This window comes from Cornus florida, unplaced genomic scaffold (assembly GCF_030987335.1).
Source record: "Cornus florida cultivar Cherokee Brave unplaced genomic scaffold, ASM3098733v1 CherokeeBrave_3.0.0_Hap2_Chr01, whole genome shotgun sequence".
NCBI classification, from domain to species: domain Eukaryota; kingdom Viridiplantae; phylum Streptophyta; class Magnoliopsida; order Cornales; family Cornaceae; genus Cornus; species Cornus florida.
Genome location: NW_026775571.1, coordinates 114,722,460 through 114,732,186, shown reverse-complemented (window position 1 = coordinate 114,732,186; position 9,727 = coordinate 114,722,460). Strand labels below are relative to the sequence as shown.

The window sequence follows — 9,727 nt, the reverse complement described above, 5'->3', positions numbered from 1 at the left end:
ATGTACTTCACGAATATTAGCATAGAAATAACTAATCATATCCGGACAATAAACACCTTTGCTGAGTCTAGTGAAATAAAGCCAATGATGAGCTTTGATGTAGTTCATTAGATCTTGTCCTGCAGTGTTTTGTAGCTTCTGTAGATTAACATTTCTCTCTGTTTTGATTGGCCCATCTTTGTATACAGAGTTATACACTCTCCAAGCCTCTTCATTATAGAAATATGATACTGTAAATTCAATTCTTCCAGTGCTAGAAACTGAAGGATAACGAATAGGAGCCATGCTTGGAGCTTGAGAACCACTTTGGGGTTCTTGGATGGAGATGCCAGTACGAGACCTTTTTGGTGGTCTTGGATCTGCAATTCCTTTTCCTTTTGCCTCCTTAGTTAATTTAGGAGCCATGGTCTTTAGGAATTTTCTTACTTTGAAGCTTGTAACTCTTTCAGAAATTTTATCAAACACTTGGTGTGTAACCCCAAAAGTGTTGATAGAATGGCTTGATTTCTTCTTCAATATCCCAAAAATCAATCAATAATTGCAAGATTATATTCCCCTAGCCTAACGAAGCTTCAATTTCTTCAATTAATGCAAAAACTTAACCAATCCTCTAAGATTTTAAACCCAAATTCCATAACTTCCATTCAAACCCATTTTGCAAATTTCAACCCTCACAATCTTCAATTCTTGTTTTCAATCTCATATAGACTATGTAATGATCAATTGTATATCATGGATGAATGACAAGTAATTGATATGATGCATTTAAATATATATATATATATATATATATATATATATATATATATATATATATATGAGTGATATATAGATTTAGAGTGAAGGAAAGCAAGAGAGATGGCGGATGATATGCAAAAATGAGGCATGAGGCTTGTTTTAAAAACCACAATCCGTGCTCTTGAACCAGTTCAGCCTTCTTGTACCAGTTCAAGAAGGGCAGTGCACTTTAGTGCACATGACTTGAACCGGTTCCACAATCTTGAACCGGTTCAAGATGGTTAGTCACATGCTTATGGCCAAATGACATACTTGAACCGGTAGGGGATTTTGGGGACCGGTAGAACATGACAGTATGTCATTCTAACTTGAAATTTTGCCAGAAATTTCCATTGGACTTTTGAATACACTTAATGATCAATTCAACACCAAAAAAAACTATAAGCTAAAAACAAAAATCTTTTTGAATTTTTTTTCAGTTTTTTTATTTTTTTTTATTTTTTTTTATTTTTTTTTCATTTTTAAAATAAAATAAAACAGACCAAATCATTGAGTAATATAACCAAAAATTTTCAAGTTCATACCTGATCCAATTTCCCAGAGAATTATAGAGCTATCTATGAACAAAATCTTGACACCACAGATTAGTCAGTCAATTTCACTTCTAGGAAGTAATCACAACATGAATTTGCACTTGCAAATATTAATGAAATAGTTAAAAATCAATCTAGCAAGTTCAAGTGTGTGTGTGCAATCCATCTCCTCAATTTCCAATCAATTATCAATAAAACATTGTCTAAACTATATTGATCGAAAAACATCAAGATAAAATTGTCTTTGAGCAATTTTTCTAAGTTAGGTGGCTTTCACTCTAAAGAGAAGACTTCAATTCCCCAATTTAACTTGTCTCCACCTTTCTTTTTACTCATTTAGCTCATCTTCAAAGTCTAATGGGAGCTTTCGAACACATCTCAATAGGTAGCCTTTTCCTAAACAGAGAATTCAGCAATTTTTTTTCCTTTTTCTTTTCAATTTTTTTTCATTTTGTTTTTAAAGCTCCTATTTTTTTTTTAAAACAATAACCTTTATAACTTTTGTGATCAATACACCCTAGTCAACAAATTAAAGATTTTCAATCAAATTTTTCAGATTTGGACTAGTGCACAACGGTTATGAACTTAAGAGATTAAAATCTAAATATCCCTTAATCAATGCAAATGAACTTTCATTGTATAGATTACAAGCCAAAAATCTATTTTTAATCAAAAATCATGTGTCCAAATTTGCATTCAAGATAAATCATTAATTCAATGAAAGAATTTTCACAGATATTTCATGAAAACTTTGATCAGAAACTCAATTCTAAACTAAACCTTAGCTAGTGATCCAATGGCAACAAAAATTTTTATAAAAAAACAAGCCATGATCACTGAAATTCATAGGACTTAGTTTGAATGTGAAGTCCTTTTGGAAATTTGTTCTAAGGACTCAACAAGCACATACTTAATCAAATCAGATTTTTTAATCCAAATAGTTCTCACTCTCAACTCTTGAAATTCTTTAACATCCTTTACCTCTTTCTTAGGCAAATTATCAGCTTTATAAAACTTAGGTGACACATTCTTTTTTTTCCTAGAACACCCCTTTTTCTTAGCATAAGAATTCTGAGAATAAATTTTAGAAAAGTCTTTCTTTTTCCTATGAAGGCATGAGTTATACTTATGTCCATTTTTCCCACAAAACGTGCAATGCAACAATTTAGGCACATAAGACATAGCAGAATGTGATGTAATAGGCAAACATGGTTTAGGCATAATAGCAGGTTCAACAAACATTGTTTTACTTTGATTACCAGGAGAAACTTTAATAAATTCTAACCCTGTTTTATCATTCACATCCTTACCCATGTTGATTATCTTATTAAAATTGTTTTGATTCATATTGAACCATTTCAGTTTATCTCTTTCAGATTTCAACTCAATTTCAAGATAATCAGTTTTCAAAGCAAGATATTCCTTTAATGAGTTAGCAACACTTACCTTATCCTCAAGAATGATGATCTGTTTCTCAAACTCAATGATGACTATCTCTCTTTCAACAGCCTTCTGTTGGCATTCAGCAATCTGTTTCTCAAGATCTTCATTCTCTCCTTTTGCTTGGATAAGCTCCTTTGCTAGCTTATTAATTGCTTGTTTGGTTTCAATGGTTTCTTTGACCATCTTCTTCAATCTTTCATCGTCCTTTTCAGCTTCTTCAATCTGTTCATGATAAACTTCATTCTCTTCGTTATCTGAATTGTCAGAGTCAGATAAATGAAAGACATGAGGACCCCTATCAAGAAAAGCGACATATGAACGATTATTAGTATCATCCTGAGGAGAATTACCATCACTTAAAGTAGAATTTTCAACCATAGAAACTTGCATTGTTTTTCCTTTATTCCTATCCTTTTGTTCTTTCCATGGACTAGGACAAACATTGGCTGCATGACCTTTGCCACCACAATTCCAGCATGTAAATTCCATTTCTTTTGATTCTTCTACTTTTTTTTCATTAAATTTAAACTTTGACGTTTTGTCAAAATTTTGGGAATTAGCCTTGTTGCTATTCCTTCTCCTCTATTGTCTTTGCAAAATCTGACTGAATTGCCTTGACAAGAATGCAATATCATCATCAGAGTCATCATTCATAGAATTCTCAACCTGTGTAGATTTTAAAGCAAGATTTTTCTCCTTCTGATTTAAATCAAAATTCTGCATCTCAAAAGTTTTTAGTGAACCTACCATCTCATTAACTCTACAAGTAGTCAAATCCCAATGTTCAGAGATGATTTCAACCCTAATATGAAATCTCTTAGGTAAAGACCTTAAGATTTTTTCACAGATTTTTTTATCACTAACTTTTTTCCCTAAGTGACGCAGTTCAGAGATTATTTCAAGAAGATTAGAATAAAAGTCAGAAAAGGATTCATCTTCTTTCATCACGATGTTACCAAATTTATGAGAGAGCAACTGAATTTTGGACAACTTCACTTTTGAAGTTCCTTCATGAGTAACCTGCAAAATATCCCAAGCTTCTTTAGCAGTTTTACAATCAGAAATTCTAGCATATTCAAATGGAACAATAGAATTAATAATTGAATATAAAGCTTTGCCATTAGCATCATTACGTTAAGTTTCAATAGCAGTAAAAGCAAAAGTATCTTTTAACTCTTTGACTATTTTACCATCCACAGTTGTATCTACTGTAGGAGGTGTATAGCCAGATTCAACTATTGCCCAAGTTTTACCACCAGAATTTTGCAAATAGGCTCTCATCTTTGATTTCCAAAAATTGTAATTATCTCCTTCAAATAAGGGACCATGCTTATTAAAACCGCCTTCTTTTAACGCATAAGACATGATTAAAACAATTTTTGAACACAAAACAAAACTTTCCAACAAGGATCAACTCAATGTATAGAGGATGGCTCTGATACCAAATTATGAGTCGTACGCAGCGGAATGTATATAGAAAAGTTTTTGTTTGTTTTTATAAAACAGATATGTGTCCTTACTTTACTTATTTTATATTTTAGCAATTAAACAGTTAATTACATGCAGATAAAATAAAGCAAAGTATAAAGTTAGAGATGACACTAGGATTTTAGCGAGGAAACCCCAGTTGATAAAATACATCAACTGTGGGAAAAATCTCGTGGACTTGTGTAGTCCAAAGTAAACCAATCCACTATACTTGGAACAAAGTATACTAAACTTTGACTCTGACTCACACCCTATCGTTCTACACCACACCAATCGTTGACGATCCTCTGGCTTTGCGATTCCTCGTCCAACAGCAACTTGATCTCAGACTGACACTTGATATTTGTAGAAGAGTAGCAGGTATATCAGACAGCACTCCACGAATGCTCCAATCTTTCCAAAGTGTGACTGCATTTACTTCTGTTCTTCAATCGTCTGAATGATGTAGAAGAAGATCTGCTTCGTCTGATCGATGTTGATACAACTGTATGATCACGATCAGGATACGAACACCACAACTCTAACCTATCTAGGAGAATATGTGTATGTGTTCTAGAAAGATATCAGAACAATCAACTCTGATTTTCTGCACAAATAATCTTCCTAAGGTTTTGAGTAATATCTGAATTAGAATGTAAAAGCCGTATCTAAACCAATGTATATGACATGGTTTATATAGATTCTAGAATGACCTAATCCCTCTGAAAATAAGGTAAATTTCGTGCATATGATTTGGTACAATTCTAGACCAACTGGGAAATAAATCAGAATAAGGAAACTGCAGTTGTATTGCATATAGGACATCTTGAACCGGTTCAAGGAAAGCTGAACCAGTTCAAGTTTGGCAGTGTGTCAAACTTGAACATCTTGAACCGGTTCAAGGAAGCTGAATCGGTTCAAAGTTGGCAGACTTGTGGATTTCGAATTCCTTCAGCCTTGGTTCATTTTACGGAAATTGTAGTCTAACATGGAACGTGTAGAATGTTCAACCTCGTTCATATTCCTTCTTAATGTAGTGTTCTTACCCTTTTCATCACAAACTCTTCAAGTATGGTAAGTCTGAACTCCTTCCCAGTTGTGTAATTCATGTTGACCCCGATGACTTATAGGACAAGTAATATAATTTTACAACTCAACTTAGACTTGTTATGTCTATGATAATTGCCAATACATAAATAATATCTCACAGTTATAATTCAAAATGGTAGATGGATCGATAAAATGCAAACATGTATAGACACTGTATAAATGAAGATCTCTGTTAATTGTACCTACATGTTTGGCCCTTGAGAGTAGTGCAAATTCAAACTCTTTTGTAACACTGCATTAATCAATTAAATAACCCAGCCAGTTTATTTAAATGGAAAATAACATAAGTCCAAAAGTTCATTTCATCTGTTGATTTTTACATAGTAAATAAAAAAAGAATCCTTTATACATTATAAGAAATCGCTATACTAGTATTTACAGAAAAAAAAAAAAAAAAAAAAAAAAATTAAAAATTAAAAATTCTTGTCTAAATCATTTCAATCTCATTACCAGAAGGTGGAGCACTCCCTAGAATTATGGTTTGCTGGGGGCCCATTCTCCTTTTCAACAGATAGAGTAAAAAACAGATGATGGAAATGGCTGCGTAGATTATAAAGAGGCCCAAGAAGTCCTCAATGCACAAGCTATCCTTTTCTTCGGTAGTTGACTTCATACACTCTGAGGAGGGAGTATACAACTTTTTCTCTAATTCTTTTATCTTCCCTGTTTCTGATAGTTTTAGAATGGCTTTGGAAACGTTATGAGCTAATGTAGAATTATCTTTTTGAAAGACCTGCACAGAAATCATCAACAATAATTTAATTACCATTACTCATCCCAACATTATATATATATTTCTTATTTGGGATTGTCAAATAATAGAATTAGCTAGTGGTTAATGTCAAGATATATATAACTAAGTTGAAAATGGTGTTCAAATTCTGAGCTAAAAAAAAATGTCTGCAGTATGTTTTTTTTTTTTTTTTTTTTTTTTTAAGTGTGGCAATTAACTTAGAGATATTAGAAAATGAAATAAGTGCAAAGAGTTCCATTCACTCACGAAGCCGAATCCTCCAAATTTTCTGGTGAATGATCCATCGCCATACTCGTACTGCTTGCAGCGTTGGTTGACAAAAACTTTGGCATAAGGAACTTCAAGAACTGCTGCTTGAATCGTGCCATTCTTGAATGCAGTCTGGAACTCGCTTTCGCTGCTGATGTCGATGATGTTCCCTGGTTCAAAATGCTCATCATCCTCCAAGTACTTCCTAACAAATGTAGCACCATCGCACCCCACTGTTGCATTTGTCCTCTTTAGCTCCTCGATATCTGGCACAGTTGTCCGGAGTCGTGAGACGGTGAGCATTGAAGTGAGGCTGGCAGAGTAGCTTTCTATTAAGATCAACACCACAAAAAGCCACGCCACGATCACGGTTCGAGTATAGTTGCTTTTAATCTTCTCCCCTTCAAAATAAAAAATAAAGTTGTATCCATATATCAGTGCATTTCTAGATCACAAGCTGCTTTAATTCCAATACGTGCAATTGCAGGTATATCTCATATTTTATGCTAGGCCCTATTCAAATATCCAGTAGGATATTTATGTTCTTAATTCTTAAATCAGAACAATCTTTGCCTCCTCAAAGTTTCTTCCCACCATCGATGTGGCGCTCACAATTAGAGAATGATACGTGTCCATTTTAATTAAAATTATATATATAAAAAGCATTTAGTATAAATTGGTCCTCATGACCTTGCCTCCAAAAAGTCTCATAGTGGGCATTTGTGACTATGTGAGAGAGAATTTACCAAACTAAAAAGAAAAAAGAAAAAATCCTTGCCTCCAAATCAAAGCATAAATAAAATGGTAATGTTTTAACTTGATAATATACTTACTGTGAGCAAAGAACAGAGTAGAGAAGGTGAACCAAAGCACATTGCCAAGTTGTTCCTTCCATTGGCCACTAATTAATTCTTGATTGGAACTTTTCTCCAAGAACCAAACTATGAACATTGTGTAGAAGAAGATGGCCACCGTCACCACCCACATGTCACTAGTGAAGGGCTTCAGAAACAACCATGCTTTCGAAGCTTTCTTCACTGGAACTACTATCAGCAAACCTGACTCGATAAAAGGTACTGTAAATGCCACTTGATCCCACCGCTCAATTGTTATCGTTATGTCACCAACAGCAGCATCAAAAGTCTTACATCAATTTTTATCCACCAGTAAAAAGCAAACATCTTTATCAGTAACACATACATATTGAAATTAAATGGCTAATTAAAATATTGACAAATGTTTGAAAATGATCAAGAGATTAATTAGGTGATGTGTGATTACCTTGTTATGAACAGATTCAACCAAATCATCGTAGTTGCCATTGTAGACGTGAAATTGATCAGTAGAGGGTAGATCTTTAATATTATAATCTTCATCCAAAATTGTTTTTACCTCATTATAAACATCGATACAAAAACCCGTGGTCTCATTCAATTTTGCATCGAGGAACTTCTTAAAAGAGACTCTACCCGGAACTCTAATATTCAATATTGGTTTTACATAATCATCAGTTAGTATCAACTCTTCTCTCAGGATTCTCTTTTGGTCCCCAGGCCATTTCACCTCCGTGAAATCACCCAATTCTTTCATGGAACTATGGTTATCTGAGAACCCCAACTCTGATGACCTTCCCCGATTGGCAATGTTCACCATACTTAATTTTTGGGAGCTTGATAGTCTTCCCTCTTCAAAACGCACTTCACCGGTTAAACCAGTGAAGTTGCTTGATAAAAAACTATCCCTCAAGATTCCTGAGGAACTCATTTTACCAGCTGAATAATATTTCACCATCGCCTGTGTAATAGTCATAATGCTATCATAAGCTCGTAGCGCATGAATTCCAGGCTCACTACTGTTATCTTCTTCAGGATAATCTAACTGGAAATTTTGCTGAAACTGCTCAAGAAACTCTCTGAAAGAATTACTGTTTTCAGTAACCATTTGCGTAAAGATAGGCCGCCATCGAAGCCACACCAATGCTGGTGTATGTGGAGCAGTCGCAAATGAGAGAACTGAAACTTGAGTTCGGCTTCCGATGTCTGCCGCTAAACCTGCTTCCTCCCATATCTCCATGCCGATAATTACTTGGACTTGCTTCTCCTTAATCAGCTCTTCAGCTGCATCAAACATATATTAAACACCTTCTTGAAAAGAAAACAAAAAAAATCTAACTAAGAAATAATATTAAATAGATACTTCCATCATTTCATGTAATTCCACATATTCATGTGGTTGTTTCCCTCTTTCGTGTTCTGAATTATTTGCCTTGAGTAAATTTTTTTAGTTTTTACTTTATATATATATAAATCTCCAGGTTGGGCTGGAGAATCAAGGCCCAACGGGCCCAAAAGAAGAACGTACGACATGGCACAAGGCCTTAAACAGCTAATTGAAGCCCATTCGAATCACTGTTCAAGATATTTCATTTTGTTTGACTTGATCATGCTGGGCAACCCTCCACCACAAAGGCCAGAGAGAGAGACATGATCATTCGTCGCTTAGCAGCAATACAGAGCTAGTCCGGTGGTGTTAGTGGAGGACGAGAGACTTGAGAGTCCTTCCTCCCATTCCCGCAAGGCGAGGTAGGCTTCCATTCGAGAAAGCAGAGCATTTGATTAGAGTCTCCCTCGAATTCCTATTATTAATTGTTATACTTAGATTAGAATTAGCGACTATATGGCAATATGCACCGGAAAGCGCATGTATGTAATCATGTCTAATGGATCACACACACACACATATATATATATATATATCTATGCATATGTTCATGTATCATGACTTAATTAGAAGAGAAGAGAAAATTTCACAAAAGGAGAAGAAGATAAGTAACTTACCGACATGAGCTGATCGGAAACGAAGAGAGAGCTTGTGAAGCTCCGACTTGTTGTTGAAGTCGTAAAGAGCTATTTTCATGGCTATTTTTTGCTCTTTGCCGATGCGAGAATCAACATCAATGATAGCACCGATGTGTAGAGTTACTTTGTCAGCTTCAGCAATGGACCCATGAGAGAGAAAAAGAAGGAAGGAGATGAAGACATGGAATAACAAAAAAGTTAGTTTAAAAGTAACAATATTAAAGTTGGAGATGAGTACTAGGAATGTCATATTTTGGCTTTAAATTATGTAGTGACTAAGCTCATACCGTTATTCCCAATATATAATATGTTTATATGCATGTATAAACCACTATTAGATAGAGATGGTCGATCCAAGCATAGGACTTATTCTACATGGGTTTAAAAGTCGCTCCACACGTGTGGAAATTAGTCAAATAAAGATCGGGTCTCACTTAATTTAATTTGGAAAATTAAAATTACCCTTTTATAGTATATACAGCTGAGAAATTGATTCAGAATATTATAGAAAAACA

At 34.4% G+C, this 9,727-nt stretch overlaps 1 protein-coding gene across 1 annotated transcript; it reads right to left on the bottom strand.

The window, feature by feature from the left end:
• Nucleotides 1–5,630: 5,630 nt before the first annotated feature.
• LOC132315689 (glutamate receptor 3.5-like) lies at nucleotides 5,631–9,520 on the bottom strand. The gene is made up of 5 exons (XM_059814040.1): nucleotides 9,192–9,520; nucleotides 7,636–8,471; nucleotides 7,188–7,497; nucleotides 6,352–6,755; nucleotides 5,631–6,084 (listed from the first exon to the last, which is right to left on the bottom strand). Exons 1-5 carry the CDS (start codon nucleotides 9,460–9,462, stop codon nucleotides 5,779–5,781), a joined length of 2,127 nt encoding a protein of 708 aa, XP_059670023.1. The 5' UTR covers nucleotides 9,463–9,520; the 3' UTR covers nucleotides 5,631–5,778.
• Nucleotides 9,521–9,727: the final 207 nt, after the last annotated feature.